We start from the raw sequence: 14,550 nt of genomic DNA on the forward strand, positions 1-14,550 counted from the left end.
CATCCTACCTACCCCCTCCCCCTCCCCCTCCCCTCAAGCTCAAATCCAAATCTCCCCGCTCAACGACCGAGACCGCCACCTCGCAATGCGCTCATTCAGCAACAACAACAACAGCAGCAACAGCGACCCCGAAAGCGTCAGCCCGCTCGTCTCGCCGGAGACAACGCCCACCAAGAAACCTCTGCCTACGCCGGCTCGGATGCGGGGTCATATCAATGTGAATGTTAACGTTAAGCCTACGGTGCAGATGAGGGGGGCAAGGGATACGGAACCTTCGAGGGATGGTGCTACCGCTACTGCTACTGCTACCACTAGGAGTACTCGGATTCCACGCACCGAAGCGGAAGCGGACACCGGAACGGGAAGGGGAAGGGGAAGGACAACAGCGACAACGGCCGAATTATCGGATACGGGGTTCTATCGGCAGCGAGCGGAGTTGCCTGCGAGGATGGAGCGGGAGTTGATTAATGTTCCGTGGAGCAGGAGGCGATGGGAGGAGAAGGAGGAGGAGGGGGAGGAGGGGGGAGAAGATTTCGGTCATGCAGGTGGGGATAGCGCGAGGGCGAGGGAGAGGAAGATTGTGACGGCGGATGGGGCGGTGATGGTTGCGAGTATCCAGACGGTGGGTGGGGATGAGGTTTTTGATTGATCTTCGGATTGTTTTTGTGTGTTATCCGGTTGTGGGTTGTGGGCTGTTGGTGTTGGTGTTGGGGAAAGGAGGTTGTTTGGTTTAGCCTGTTGCTTTTTTTTTCAGAGGATAATCTTTGGTTGTTTATATACAACCTTGTACTCCATTTGACTACACAGCCGACTATCTCGAGTCCCTGTCTTCCACACCTGCATTTGATCAGTTGGGCTCACCCTGCCCGGTTTCCTGGCTGCCGCTGACCGACGGAGTGCGAGTCCTGGCAGTTGTTAGGAAGTGGGTAGAGGAGAATTTAGGAGTAAGGCAGCATATAAATGGAGTGCACTCACTAGCTGGGGAGTTACTCCGAGGTGCATGAACCCAGGAAAACCGTGGCAGACCCTAAGTACGATCTACTAGACCATCCCGATTCATATGGCCGCACGCAGCTTCGCGATAGCCTAGAGCATCTTCCCTCTGGGGGGATTAGCTAGTCAAAAGTGTCCGGGTAACAGCATGTATCGATTGACTACATTTTTCCTCTATAAAACGCGCGTTCTATACAACAAAATGACGTCATGTGGCCTCGACCCTCAGAATCGTCAGAAACAACCTTCCACCGCCAAGTTACGTACTCCTAATTCGGCCCACCCGCTAACCCTAGTATGAGACCATTGTTATATATATGTGACTGCTGCTTCTATGTGTCCCTTACTGCACTGCTAGCAGCAGGACATTGTACTTCGCCAGTATGGATACGGCGGTCAGCGGTCAGGAGTATTCGATGTATTGGTATAACCCTAGGTGCATGGTTGGAAGCAGGATTCCCCAACAGGAGGCACGGAAAGGTACCACCCCCAAGAGAGATGATATATATCTATATGCCGAGGTAACCAAGGGAGCATAGCGATTTACGCCGTCTGACTGAGGCACTCTAGGCGTGATTTAGCAATAATACATCACTCGTACTTTGGCCATCTTCCAGCGACGACCGCGGCCCCACACCTCCTCTCAGTATTGGCAGTTATAGCGCGTTGTTCGATGACCGTTGCAAAGGACATGAATGTAGAAATGATGAACCCTAGCTGGAGACTCCCTCGCCCATGTGCCCAGCCAGTGGTACCTCGTCGACAACATAAAGATCTTTGCCTGTGCCGTTTTCCATTCACACCGAAGACCAGCCGTCACCACAGAGCCTCTCCGTCACCGCACCCACCTCGACGCTTCCATACCATGGCCAACGCGCCAATGGAAGATCTATACCACCCTGAGGTAGATGTTGAGTATCTTTGAGGAATATGTGCCTGGCGGGTTACCACCCAACTCTCATCGGAGACACCTTTGGTAACTTAGTGGCCGCTATACTGTCGTCCACAAGCTTGGGTATGGTGGCTACTCAACAATGTGGCTCGCGCGGGATCGGCCACGCCAGCGCTATGTATCGCTCAAGATACTGACTGCCAGAGCATTCATCAGATAGCCGCGAGGGGGAAGTTCTGGAGCACTTGGTGAAGAGTGACCTTACTCATGTCAGAAAGCAATTCATTCCGCGCGGTTACTTGACCAATTCTCGTTTCACGGTCCAAATGGACAGACATAACCGGTGCTTGGTCGGAGAACCTGCTGGAGGTAAGGCCGTCATGACCGGGCTGACTATTGCGTACCCGATCTTTCCATCTCCAACCTCAACCGGCGGAAGGATGAATGAGCTGGTCTTCGCGAAGAGCATGTGAACCAGTCAACTTGAAAGTACTCGCCAGGAGGACGAGATGGCCTGGCAACGGCGAGAGACGGCTGGGAGTTACTTAGGTATGATATCGTAGGTAGTTTGGTAACGGTATAATATGAAGCGGCTCGGCTCTATACATGCCCGCCTTATGCAGAATTCTATACCGACTCTACAGAGTATAACTACCACCTACTGTAGCACCTCCACGACCGTCCACGTAACCGTCCAGCCAACCCTCCCCCCCAACTTCTCCATCACCCGCCGGCTCGCCCCGTTCCCCATCGCCACATTCGTATGCACCAGCATCCCATCCCCAGTTTTATCCTCCTCCCCGTTCCCATTCCACCACCGCCCATCCTCCACCATCCCCCGCCTCATCGCCTCGCGCGCCACCCTCCCCGCCAGCCCCTGCCCGCGATACTCCGCCTCAACATGCAACGTCGCCAGCGACCCGTCGGGCCCGAGAAACGCCCACGCCACGGGATTCTCTGTCCCTCCATCACCCGCTCCGGCCGTCGGCGCATAAACCGCCGCCCCGGGCAACATGGCCAAGGTCGCATCCGACCGCGGAATCACCGTGCGGCTCCGCACGAGGGCGAAATGCTGGGGTTGCACGCCCTGCCGGCCGTCGCGGGTGTGGAAGCGGAAGCCATCCTGACCCGTGGCAGCACTACCACCACCACCATCCCGGGGACAAACCACCTCCTCCCTCCCAAACAGATACTTGACGTACGGCGCGTGGTCGTAGCGATGCACCTTCTGCCCCGGGACGAACGACGCCGATCCCACGCCGGAAGTATACACTGCTGCCAGCGCATGCTCATCGGTTTCCGTCGGGGTCGGGGTCGGCCCCGCAAGAAGCACCGCCAGCAGCCCCGTGTGCAGATTCCCGATTAGAAAGGCCTGCGGCGGGGGTGGGGGCAGCTGGTGATCTGTTTTTGTTGCGGTCGTTGTCACGGGGTCCGCGGCCGCGAGATGGGCGGTGTACGCCGGGAGCAGGTGGGTTTTGATATGTTGGAATAGGGCGAGGAGTTGGCGCCGGATTGTCTGGGTGTGTTGTGAGGACAAGAGGGAGAGGGAGCGCTGGGAACCGGTCTCGGTGCCGGTGCTCTTTGGCCCGGGGGCGTGGGTGGTGCTGCTGGGTAGAGAGACGTCGACGTCGACTGAGGAATCCGCTTCCGCGCTGCTGTAGATCACCACTTGGGTCTCGCGGCCGGCGTGCAGGTCGATGTAGGCTGTTAGCCAGGGTTCTTCTTCCTCTTCCTCGGATGGTGCGGCTGGTGATGCGCCGGTGGAGCGCGGCGTCTCATGCTGGTGTACTGCAGGAAACGTAGCCAAGACGGTGGCGGTGGAGGTAGGATAGGCGAGGTGGTGCTGGATCCGACGCAGGAGGGGGATGGAGTAGGGGAGCTGGGATTGGAGGCGGGGGAGTATCCCAGACGATGAGGACCAGGTTGACGGAGGGTGCTCGTGAATCGTCACAGCATCCGAATTGGGATCTTGATCCATCGTGTTGGGATTTGGGGGCGGGTTGTACAGTACAGTACGTTGCCAACCACTTGGTTGAATACGGGGTTGTTGGACAGGAGTTGCTTTTTTTTTTTTTGCTTGTGTTGCTGGACTGTACAACTCGGTTGACTTTTCCTCGTTTCGAAGATCTGGATCTATCTTCTGACGTCTCGGAAGGATTTATTCAGGTCGCTTAGGTCGGTTGTTGACGGACGGACGGACGGACGGTAAATCGGAGGATTTACTTTGGGGTACAGTTGACAACAAGGTCAAAGTAAAAAAAGCAAGCAAAAATATCCGAGTCCTTGTCCGTCGATGCTTGGCTTGCGATGATCGGCTGGAATTTCAAATATGACAGGTCAAGGCAGAGGAAAGGTTCAGTTAATTTACATCCATGATCCCAAAAGGTGTGTGAGTCACGTTGGGAGCCCCGGGCGATCGCCATCTACACTAAGGATTAGTGCAGTTGACTTACTCTGTATAGATTAGTTAGTAGAGGTGAGTTACCCAAGCAAGATAAGTCCCCCAAGATAACGCCCTAGTTAACTAAGGATAGAGTATTTGTCATGCTGACGCTGGTGAGTGGTGAGTGGTGACAGCCTGACAGCCTGACAGCTGGAGTGTCGGGCTGCCTTTGCGGGTAGGTTTAATTAAGATTCCTGGGCACTAAACATTGACTATTGACTGAAAGTCTGAAACGAGTTTAGTGATGGAAGAAAATCCTACCCCCAGATTCACTGTTCAGTCGGTGCCTGAATTAAAGCTCGGATTCCCCGACCAAGCCAAGAAGATGAAGACGGGCGGTGCAAGCCAGCCAGCCAGCCAGCCAGCCAGCCAGCCAGCCAGCCAGACCTAAAACTAGTGTGAGACTTGGGGATTGGAAACGGAAACGGAAACACAAGTCACGGGTGGAAAGGAAACGCAATCTCTCAAACACGACTAAGGCCAGTGATAGGTCACCTATTTTGGTCCACCCCCGACCTCTCCTCATGCATTAGCCGTGCAGGGCCAGGGCATGGAAAAGAATCTTCCATGAATTGTTCCATGCACATGTGGCTGGCTGGCTGACCGCCAGTAGACTACCATAGAGAAAAGTTGACACGGAACAAGATCCCTGACCCCATGTGGGGGGATTTCCCCTTTTTTCTCCTGCCCCCCCTCCCCCTTCACCGCACCATTCACCATTACACAATTCACCACTAAGAATTCAGCTTTCAGCTTTGGGGCTTGGTGTCTCAATGCAATTGTTTTAGCGCCGATGGTCGAGGGATTGACAGGTCCAATGTGCTGGGTCGCATGCTTTTTTTTTTTTTTTGGATCTCGGTTTTAATTTTCCGCCCCCATGGCAGGCCTGCCCAATGCCCAGGGCGGTATTGTAGTTTATTTGGTTTGTCGTCTAGTCTGATCTAGTTGGACGGGGTCCACGACGCGATTTGGAATTTGACGCTCTATCTGGTATCTGCAATCTACACTAACTTGCAGTGCTATACCCGATAGTTAGTGGCTCATCTTAATTGATCCTCATATTACTTGGGGTGTCTTACATGCGTACTCGAGCCAGGGTAAGGCTATCAGTCTGCTAACCCGGATACAGGAATTCGAAGGCGTGGTCCGCGGTCAGGAATACTACACACCGGGAAGAGATAGACCTATATGATGATCCTTCTATCATTTTTGCGATTGCAGTTATCATATGCGGCTGCAGTGCCAATCTAACAAATGAAAATCGAAACGAACATAGGAAACGTAGCGCCAGAAAAGAAAAGTCGTAGACATCATGAATCCCTCCACGGACTCCGAGGCCCCACCATCCAGTCCTCCATCGCCAGCCAGTCACTCCACCGCGATTCCGCCAGCCGCAACTCCTCCTCCGCCGGCGCCCGCAGCGGACGCAGGAAGGGCGTCTGCTCGTCCGGCAACAGGTCGTACGCCGCTTTGGTCGCCGCCCACCCGCTGCTCTTCGCCGTAAACAGGTACGTCTGCCGCTCCTGCTGCACCACACAGCCCACCCCGCCCGCCCACTCCGCCCCGAAGAAGGCCTGCAGCACCTCGGGGCTGTCGTGCGCCGTCACCACGAGTCGCCGGACGTACCGCCGCAGCTGCACATGCGCTGCTGCTGCTGCTACTGCTGCTGGCCCCCCTGCGTCCGAGGACGAGAAGGAGGAGCTTTCTTGCCGCTCGCCCCGCTGGCACGGTAGACGGATGTTCAGAAACGCGGCCAGCGATAGGACCGCGGGTGAGAACTGGCCTTGCTCGAGGAAATACTGCGTGCAGCGTAGATACTGCGGATACCATGTGTCCAGCAGGTCGATCGGAGTCGACGACGGATCTGCTGATGGATTGGCGGCCGTGTCCGGCGGGATCGACCAGGAAGAATGTTGCGGATGCTGTTGCTGTCTTGCAGCAGCAACAGATGCAGGCGGTTCGGTAGCAGCGGACGAGTATTTAATCGAGGAGGATGAAGACGACGCGGGCGTGGATGGCCCGCCGCCTGCTGGGGACATATTCACAGGTCTAGAACCGGATTGAAGTTCAGTTGTGTCCAGCCAGAGAGATTCTGTTTGGCCCAGGGGCCTCAATCTTTAGACGTGCCCAGGAAGGTCATAGCAGGTTGAAAGTAAAGGCTTTCTTACTTGCGGGGAAACAGTCGGAGGAAGCGATGGGCGACTGATCGGACCAGTCCACTGAAGGAGAGCTTCGCTGATAATCGTGTTCGGAGGGACTTGGACTTAGCGCCATGGGACATAGACATGTGCTGGCTGACAGGTGCGAATGAATCAAAGTCGCACGATGGATGATTGGGAAGGAGATTCGACACGAGGGAGTCTGCTCCTTATACTTCTCGGGCCCTCCCCTCGGGACAAGGGGGGATGGCGGCCAGCCCGATGGCCAACCCGAAGGGGAAAGAAACCAGGCCGAGCATCAGTGCAACAAGCCCAAGCTCACGGCGAGGGGCCGCATGACAGGGGAGTGTGGAGAGCCGACGGTCGACTCAGGGTGTGAAGCTATCCCGACTATTGACGCCCTAAGCGGAGACGGACAGGGTCAAGCCACGGGCTTCTCCGCCAGACCGCCACAGATCTGTTCGCAGTCCGCAGTTGTTCGGTGCCGGCGGGGCCGTAGTAGCGTGGCTGTGCAGCCCTATTTTATAGGCCTGAGGCGGCCAGGCATGCAGATGGTCGACAAGGAAGATGGATGTACTGAGCAAGGTCTCGCGTCCTCGCTCCTCGCTCCTCGCTGCATCCTTGTCGCGATAATTATTCAGTAGGTTATAATTTGCTAAGCCCTCCAAGAGTCTGCTTAATGCTTACCAGTCAGCACATCTATCCATTATCCAGACCCGAGAACCTGGACACCTCCATGGCGCTAGAGACACCAGGATTTGAAAAACACGGACATTAGCGGCGATTCGCTTATCCCAACCTTTGATAGGATCATAGGAGACGAAATAGATTAATATTACGATGAGTATTAAGAGCTAGCTGAGGGCCTAAGAGAAGAATGGTGAAGAATAGCGATGGAGATGGAGGAGTGGAGAGGATTTTGGGGGGAGGGGGGCGAAGGGAAAGGAGTGCGTAAGTTAGTTACTCGTAGAGTCGTAGTAGTCAGCAGCCTGGCCTCCCATCCGCCTCCTGAAAAAACAGGCTCCCAGGCAGGAATCAATAGTCACCCACCGATCTGTGACAGCTCCGCTGCGATTCACTCAGTCTCCATTCCCCGCACCAATGTCTCCTGTGGCCCTCCGACGCAATCGTGACACAACCCTCCTCTTCCCATCTGGTGGCCATTTTGACCAACTTCTCCTTGTTCTTCAACCGAGTACACAAGTAAAAAAAGAAAAGGTGTGTACAAGCGCGTCACCATACATATGCAACCCCCCAGGAACGGCACAACGTGGACGATAGTCCGACCTGACCGGCTTTCTCCATGCAAGGGGAAGCAGGCGACAGGCTTGATCGCCGTCCATCGGACACACCGTCCACCGGCCTCTCGGCCATGCTGGCGGTCGATCAGCCCTCGCCGGCTAACGAAGGCTAGCCTGCGAGCGAAGCCAAAGGCTGCTAGCAGCTTTGCTAAGTTGCTTCAGGTGTGCAGTCGATGCAGCAACCGACTAAACCGACTAAGCAGTAGTGCTGCATGCAGTCCCCGCTCTCTGACGCACTGGATCCGGATTCGAAACCAAGTGCCTGACCAAGTGGAGTCCCACCTGCGGCCATTCCCGATCGATGACTGGATGGTCACAAATGGACAGATGAAGATACTCTCAGCTATCCTGCTTAGGGCCAGCTAGTTCCTGAGAGCATCCGCCAGTCAGCCTGGACAATGCGGTCGCCGTCAGAAGTGCTAAATTCAACCCAACCCGTCGGACCTGAATTAGCCCAGGGCAACTGCGACTAGCCCGGTTCCCGCCCGGTTTTCGCTCTAAATCGATCTGGCGACGGCTGAAGTGATGATGAGATCATGCCTGACCTAAATTCAAATCAGGCCCGGCGATGCGATCCATCGACTCCTGGTCGGCCGGAACCACTGGGATTATCCTGGTCAATGATCCTCGCGGCTGGGATCTCGTAAATTGTAAGCCATCGGTGAACAATAGATTGGTTAGTTGATTAATTTTTTAGGAGTGACAAAAAGGAAAATGAAAAGAAGGTTTTGATTTTCTAATTCTTGCCAGGATAAGCGAACGAAAAAAAGAAGCAGCAACGAAAGAAAAAAATTTAAAAAAAAAAAATGCCAATTAAACAACAAGGCTAGCCAGGGTCAGGTCGATGCGTGGCAGCTGCTCCCCCCACCTTCAACTAAAACCAGCCAGGCGTGGCTGACAATCTCCTCTGACCTCCACCAGGGCACGGCTGTTCGGCCGCATGTTATATAACTATCAAGGTTTCTCCCGAGCTTGTCTCCATCCAGTTCCAAAGTCTCTTCAGAGAACGTGTCCCTCTTTCAGCAATCACATTCTTCGTCGACTCTCCGTCAATCGTCAATCGTCAATCGCGAGATCTATATCTATCGATCGCTATCCTCTGCTGTTCTACATCGTTCTATACTACGATCCAGCCGAACCATCTACACGTCCTACAAACCACCTTCCGATCTCTCTCACATCACATCAATCACATCTTTCACCACCTCACAACCATCATGACTTACAAGAGCAACTACGAGCCTTACGTGAGTACCACGCCAGCCTCATCGTCCCATCACCACCATACTGATAGTCAACAGACCAGCCAGAGTCTGGACATTGACCGACAACGCTCTCCCGAGGAGATTCTCTACCCACTGGGATCACTGTATCCTCACGTTGTCGCCCTTCAATTGCAATCCGATGAGAACCCATGGGCCAAGGCCCGCCACCTCGCAGACTATCCGGATACATGCTACTGGACTGATATGTCTTATCCGTCCACCCCGGAGCATTTTTCGTCTAAGCCCAGTGGCCGCCGATACAGTGGTATGTTCGCCCGCCAGTGTGACCTGTCATCCCCGGTGCATGTGAGCCACGCTAACCCTGACGCAGACTCCACTGCCGGCCGCTTTGTTTCGCGTATTCGTCGCTTTTTAAGCCGAGACGAGCTGCGCCGACGCCAGCGACATGCCTGACGGGCATTCCTTTCCTTCCTTCATCCAATCATCGTCTCCCTAGGACATTTTTTTTGCCTTCATCTGATCTTTTGACTTCGCATTTTGAGCCTTTCTCTACTCTTCTAGACTTCACACACAGCGCCAATACCCTGTCCGGGACGACGGCTTTTCATTTGTCATCTCTTTTTGTCATCATCATCACCACCACTACAGGCATTCTAGATCTCACTCCTTGAGGCGTTTCCTTGCACTGCCACTTGGCATTTCTTCTCTTCCCCAACTGTTTCATCTCTCTCATGTCTTATCTCTCTCCATGTTATCATTTCGGATTAGGTTGGTTTTAGCGAGGAGTTTCGGGCATCAGACGCAAGGGGGGATATACACCTGGTACGGACGGTTTCGGCATTAGCATAGTGGTCGACTTTTACACACTTACGGATAGCGAATAACTCTAATGAATCAATGTGAACTCACAACCGGACCTCCCACGCTTCCAGCCAACTGTAATGCTAGCTAGCCTCTTATTGCTCCGTAGGGAGGAACCTTAAACTTCAAACCCAATCTAATCAGCTCCGTGACGGACTGGCCTGCCCCCCCGTCCCAGCCATTGCTCCATTCTTCAGTCTCATCTGAGCTCACTTCCCCCCTCCTATAGGTTATTTGACTCAGGTCCCCGACGAGGGGGTGGGTGATAGAGAAGCCCGAGTCCCGACACCAACCCATCTGACCTAGCACCTTCGGGCTCCTCAATCCAGTAAATCTGCTCCCCCCCTCTCCACTAATCCCCGCATTCCTCCAGTCGTACCGCCCCGATCAGGTGAGTGCGATCCGACAGCTCGCAAGAACTCCCGGTCTCATCTCTGCACGCGGTATATTTCTTACCTGCAGGACAACGGGGGTAGACCGTCGTCTATCGTTCAATAGTCTTGCTGCGTCTGGATGATCGGAATACCACGGCGGTGGTGGTGGTGGTGGTGGTGGTGAGTGTCAATGCGCACGCACAACAACCAATCGTCTGCAGGAATCTTATGTGGTTGATACATATCAGAGTTTCCCCCGTTCACGAACAAATGCATGCATGCATGCATGCCAGCCGCGATGATTGTCCCACAGACCTCCTGCTGATACGGGTGTACCCGCGCTGACCGCGAAACTCTACTGCACTGCACTGCACCAAGTGGTGGTGTGGGTGTGGTGGGTGTGGTGGGTGATCTTCTCTTCCGGCCGCGGGCATTGTCGGTTGTGGCGGGCAAAGAAAGATATTGTCAAGAGGATAGCGATGGAGTACTGTCGATATCTGGATCTATCACATTGAAGGGGAGGGGGGCTGGATTTGGACAATGGTCTGCTCCCTGCACACATGCAGAGTTGAGGTTCGATTGCTGGAGGGATTCGATAGTTGGGGGGATGGGTGAGGGGATTAGGGCTCCAGTTCATTAATTGATGAGTATGCATGCGGATTTTCGTCCGCGTTGTTTTGTTCTCAGGAGGGTTGATGGGTCAGTTGGGGGAGAGGAGTCCTATCTTCGGTGCGCGCGGAGGGTAGAGGACCGGTGAGTTGAGGATTTGGATGTGGGAATCTCCGAATGAAGCCCGAGGGTTGCCGGAGGTTGAAGCTGGATGGATTATGGACTATGGGGGTTTGAGGGGGAAATTGATGCGGGGGAAGGGAAGGAAGAGGAACTGGGGGTGATTGTCGATCATCCAGGGGAGGCCCTGAGAGAGAGAAACACTGCCACTTCCACACTTTTCCTTCTTCCCCCCCCCCCCTTCCTGTTCCTCCTCCCAGTGTTCGACCCTTCTCTTCCTCTCACTCGACTCCTTCTTTTCTTTTTCTTAATCACCTCTCGTCTCCTTACATCACATATAACCCATTATTGCCGTGTAACCATGCGGCTTCTCACCCTTGGCCTCTGGATTGTGCTTGTTTTCTCCCCGGTCACTGCCAAATTCAGCACGACTTGCTTCAAGGCCATCGTTGCCCTCACCAGTCGTCCGCACGCGCTCCTCGAGCAATTCCAACAGGAGATCTGCGACCAAGGCTGTCGACCGACGGTCGCGCATTGGGACCTCTGGACGCGCAACCAGACCTTCCTGCCCGCTGTCCGCAGCCTCCTGGCCCGGGTGGATCACCCGGACCAGCAGGAGGAGGCGATGATGCGCCTGGGGGACGAGGTGGCCGGGCTCATCAAGCGACAATGCGGCCCGTTGCTGGACGCCGGCCGCGATGTCTGTGCGGATGGAGAGACCCTGACCGCGTTCGGCACCTGCTTCAAAGAGAGTTTTGTGCGGGCCGCGCTGGCTCACCTGCCCTGGTTGCTGCCTTTGGCTTCCGAGCCGGTCTGTCAAGCCCAGTACGAGTGGGTGCAGAAGAACCAGCTCTGGGAGGAGATTATTCCCAACAAGATGCGCGAGTACGCCGCGGTGTGTGGGCAATTGGGGGGGGAGATGATGGTGATGGGGGAGATGTATAGTTTCTAGTCATGAACTGTATAGTACACTATCTATGAGTATGTACTCACTAAGTAAGCTGGCTGCTGCATGCATGCAATAATACCCTTATCATATTGTCCTATTGCCTGCTGTGGCCCCCGATCGGGCTTATCTCCGTTTCTACCGGTTGATTAACTCCGCCCCGGCCTTCCGCCGCCGCTTTAACTCGACCGCCTCACGTCATCCTCTCTTTCTCTTGCAGCTGCCACTGCAACGCCATCTCTTTTTCCTCATTCTCTCAATTCAACCTCAACCGATTTTTTTCAAACCCTCTCTCTATCCCGCCATGCCATTTCTTCCGCTCTATATCTCGGTATAATGGCATCAGCCATTTATCTGCGCCTCCTGCGCTCTCCCGTTGTTTTATCTTCTCCTCTCGTCCGCTCGCGTGCCCACCGCCACCACTTCCAGTTCCCAGCTCCGCCGCGGCGGTACCCAGCCCTCTCCAGCCGCCGCCATGTCCACCCCGGACGATACCAGCCCTTCGTCCCGCCCTCGCCGGCCTCCCTAGGCAAACCAACCCCAGCCAAGACCTACACGCGTACGCGCAAATGGCTGCGTCGCCTCGTCTACCTCTCCCTCACCGCCGGGGCGATCTACGCGGTCGACAACCAATTCTACGCCGCCAGCCTGACCCGCACGGCGCGCACCTTCGGCCTGGGTCTCCTCGTGGCGCTGGACTACAAGATCAACTTCCGCCCCAACCCTCCGCTGGCCAGCTCCATCGCCGCCGTGCACACGCGTAACGCCGAGCGGCTGTCCGACCTCCTGCGGCACAATGGCGGCCTGTACCTGAAGATCGGCCAGGCGATCGCCATGCAGTCCGCCATCCTACCGCCCGAGTTCCAGAAGATGTTCGCGCGCATGTTCGACGATGCGCCGCAGAACGACTGGAAGGAGGTGGAGAAGGTCATCCGCGAGGACTTTGGCGGCCGCTCCGTCGAGGAGGTCTTCGGGGTCTCCTTCACCGGGGAACCCGGCAGGGGCCTCATGGAGCGGACGGCCCGGGCCAGTGCCAGCGTGGCGCAGGTGCATTGGGCTCGTCTGGCGGATGGGCGGGAGGTGGCGATCAAGATTCAGAAACGGGAGATCGGCAAGCAGATCAAATGGGATCTGTGGGCTTTCAAGTATGTTTCCGGCTCACTCCACGGTTTTGTAGTTTATTGGGAGCGCATGCTAACTTCAGCAGGGTTGTGACGTGGATCTACAGCCGGCTCTTCGATATCCCGTTCTACAGCCTGGTCCCATATGTCACCGAGCGACTCTCCCTGGAGACGGACTTTGAGAATGAAGCCGACAACTCCGAGAACATGGCGCGGCTGGTGGCCGGCGAGCCTCGCCTCCGCGACCGAGTGTACATCCCCAAGGTCTACCGCGAGCTCAGCTCGAAGCGGGTGATGACCGCTGAATGGATCGAGGGCGTCCGCCTCTGGGACAAGAACTCCATCACGCGACCCTGGCGTGGCGGATGGCGTCAAGGCACCCCAGGCTGCCACGGAACGCCGCTTGACCCGCCGTCCAGCAAGGCTCAACCTAACCCCCACCCCAACCTCGATCGCAACGGCGCACAGCTCAAGCCCGAGCGCACCCACTGGCGCGGCGGCTACAGCGACAGCGGGCTAGGCCTCTCCCTCAAGCAGGTCATGACCACGATGGTCGACCTCTTCTCCGCGCAGATGTTCCTGTGGGGGTATGTCCACTGCGACCCGCACCCAGGGAACATCTTCATCCGACGGACCCCGTCGGGCAACCCGGAACTGGTCCTCATCGACCACGGCTTGTACATCCACATGGAACCAGCGTTCCGGCACCAATACGCGCGGTTCTGGAAAGCGCTCCTCACCTTCGACAACACGACTCTGTCGGAGATCGTCTCCTCGTGGGGGGTCCAGAACACCGACCTCTTCGCGTCTGCGACCCTGATGCGCCCCTACCGGGGCGGCGACCTCTCGACCCACCGCTCCGTCTCGCGCACGCTGTCCCCGGAGGACCCGGGGACCCTGCACTACGAGATGCAGCAATCGGCGCGCCGCGCGATCCGCCAGATCCTGGGCGATGAGGAGAAGTGGCCGCGCCCGCTGATCTTCATCGGCCGGAACCTCCGCATCGTCCAGGCCAACAACCAGTTCCTGGGGAGTCCCGTCAACCGCGTCAAGATCACGGGGACGTGGGCGTCGCGCGCGCTGGCTGAGGACCGGCCGGAGGGGGTGGCCGCCCGGGTGCGCGGCGCCTGGGGCCATCTGGTGTTCCGGGTGGTGTTGTTCGGGACGGATCTGTTCTTCTGGTTCACGAAGGTGCGCCAGTTTTTGCGGTTGGGGGGCGGGATGGAGGATGAGATCGAGCTGCAGATGCGCGGGGTGGCGAAGGATATGGGGGTGGAGTTGGGGAGTAATATCTTCGAGGGATAGAGTCCTCCGGGTCTGGTGGTGGGTGGGTATACACTGTACTGTACATCATACACATACACTTATATACTTTTCTCGGATTCCTTTTGTAAGTTGGACTCCGACTCTGGATATGTGCGATGCTTGGCTTGGAAACTACTCGTCTACAAAGATAACTAGATCAACTCGCTCCCTGAAGTGTTCACAGGAGTTGCCAGTATTCA

General features: G+C 55.9%; 7 protein-coding genes across 7 annotated transcripts; 5 read left to right on the forward strand and 2 right to left on the reverse strand.

Annotated features, from left to right (window-relative positions):
• Window positions 1-32: 32 nt before the first annotated feature.
• BO95DRAFT_21202 (uncharacterized protein) lies at window positions 33-805 on the forward strand. Its single transcript, XM_025581122.1, has one exon. The coding sequence runs from the start codon at window positions 86-88 to the stop codon at window positions 647-649; it is 564 nt and encodes a 187-aa protein (XP_025436757.1). The 5' UTR covers window positions 33-85; the 3' UTR covers window positions 650-805.
• Window positions 806-2,517: 1,712 nt separating this feature from the next.
• On the reverse strand, window positions 2,518-3,863 carry BO95DRAFT_425151 (uncharacterized protein; the record flags this gene model as incomplete). Its single annotated transcript, XM_025584702.1, has 2 exons — window positions 2,518-3,617; window positions 3,675-3,863. The coding sequence occupies 2 exons, from the start codon at window positions 3,861-3,863 to the stop codon at window positions 2,544-2,546; spliced, it is 1,263 nt and encodes a 420-aa protein (XP_025436758.1). The 3' UTR covers window positions 2,518-2,543.
• A 1,787-nt stretch (window positions 3,864-5,650) lies between these two features.
• On the reverse strand, window positions 5,651-6,172 carry BO95DRAFT_342438 (uncharacterized protein; the record flags this gene model as incomplete). Its single annotated transcript, XM_025581971.1, has 1 exon — window positions 5,651-6,172. A coding segment is annotated over one exon (522 nt), but the record flags the coding sequence as incomplete, so codon positions are not given.
• A 340-nt stretch (window positions 6,173-6,512) lies between these two features.
• On the forward strand, window positions 6,513-7,428 carry BO95DRAFT_21224 (uncharacterized protein). Its single transcript, XM_025581123.1, has one exon. It carries the CDS (start codon window positions 6,658-6,660, stop codon window positions 7,129-7,131), a length of 474 nt encoding a protein of 157 aa, XP_025436760.1. The 5' UTR covers window positions 6,513-6,657; the 3' UTR covers window positions 7,132-7,428.
• A 1,577-nt stretch (window positions 7,429-9,005) lies between these two features.
• BO95DRAFT_376026 (uncharacterized protein) lies at window positions 9,006-9,467 on the forward strand (the record flags this gene model as incomplete). The annotated part of the gene is made up of 2 exons (XM_025583174.1): window positions 9,006-9,035; window positions 9,090-9,467. The coding sequence occupies 2 exons, from the start codon at window positions 9,006-9,008 to the stop codon at window positions 9,465-9,467; spliced, it is 408 nt and encodes a 135-aa protein (XP_025436761.1).
• Window positions 9,468-11,253: 1,786 nt separating this feature from the next.
• Window positions 11,254-11,930, forward strand: BO95DRAFT_425159 (uncharacterized protein; the record flags this gene model as incomplete). The annotated part of the gene is made up of 1 exon (XM_025584703.1): window positions 11,254-11,930. Exon 1 carries the CDS (start codon window positions 11,340-11,342, stop codon window positions 11,928-11,930), a length of 591 nt encoding a protein of 196 aa, XP_025436762.1. The 5' UTR covers window positions 11,254-11,339.
• Window positions 11,931-12,150: 220 nt separating this feature from the next.
• BO95DRAFT_400780 (ABC1 kinase family protein) lies at window positions 12,151-14,519 on the forward strand. Its single transcript, XM_025583848.1, has 2 exons — window positions 12,151-13,069; window positions 13,132-14,519. The coding sequence occupies exons 1-2, from the start codon at window positions 12,261-12,263 to the stop codon at window positions 14,348-14,350; spliced, it is 2,028 nt and encodes a 675-aa protein (XP_025436763.1). The 5' UTR covers window positions 12,151-12,260; the 3' UTR covers window positions 14,351-14,519.
• The last annotated feature ends 31 nt before the right edge of the window (window positions 14,520-14,550 follow it).

The sequence above is a fragment of the Aspergillus brunneoviolaceus genome (genome assembly GCF_003184695.1).
Source record: "Aspergillus brunneoviolaceus CBS 621.78 unplaced genomic scaffold BO95scaffold_106, whole genome shotgun sequence".
Taxonomy (NCBI): domain Eukaryota; kingdom Fungi; phylum Ascomycota; class Eurotiomycetes; order Eurotiales; family Aspergillaceae; genus Aspergillus; species Aspergillus brunneoviolaceus.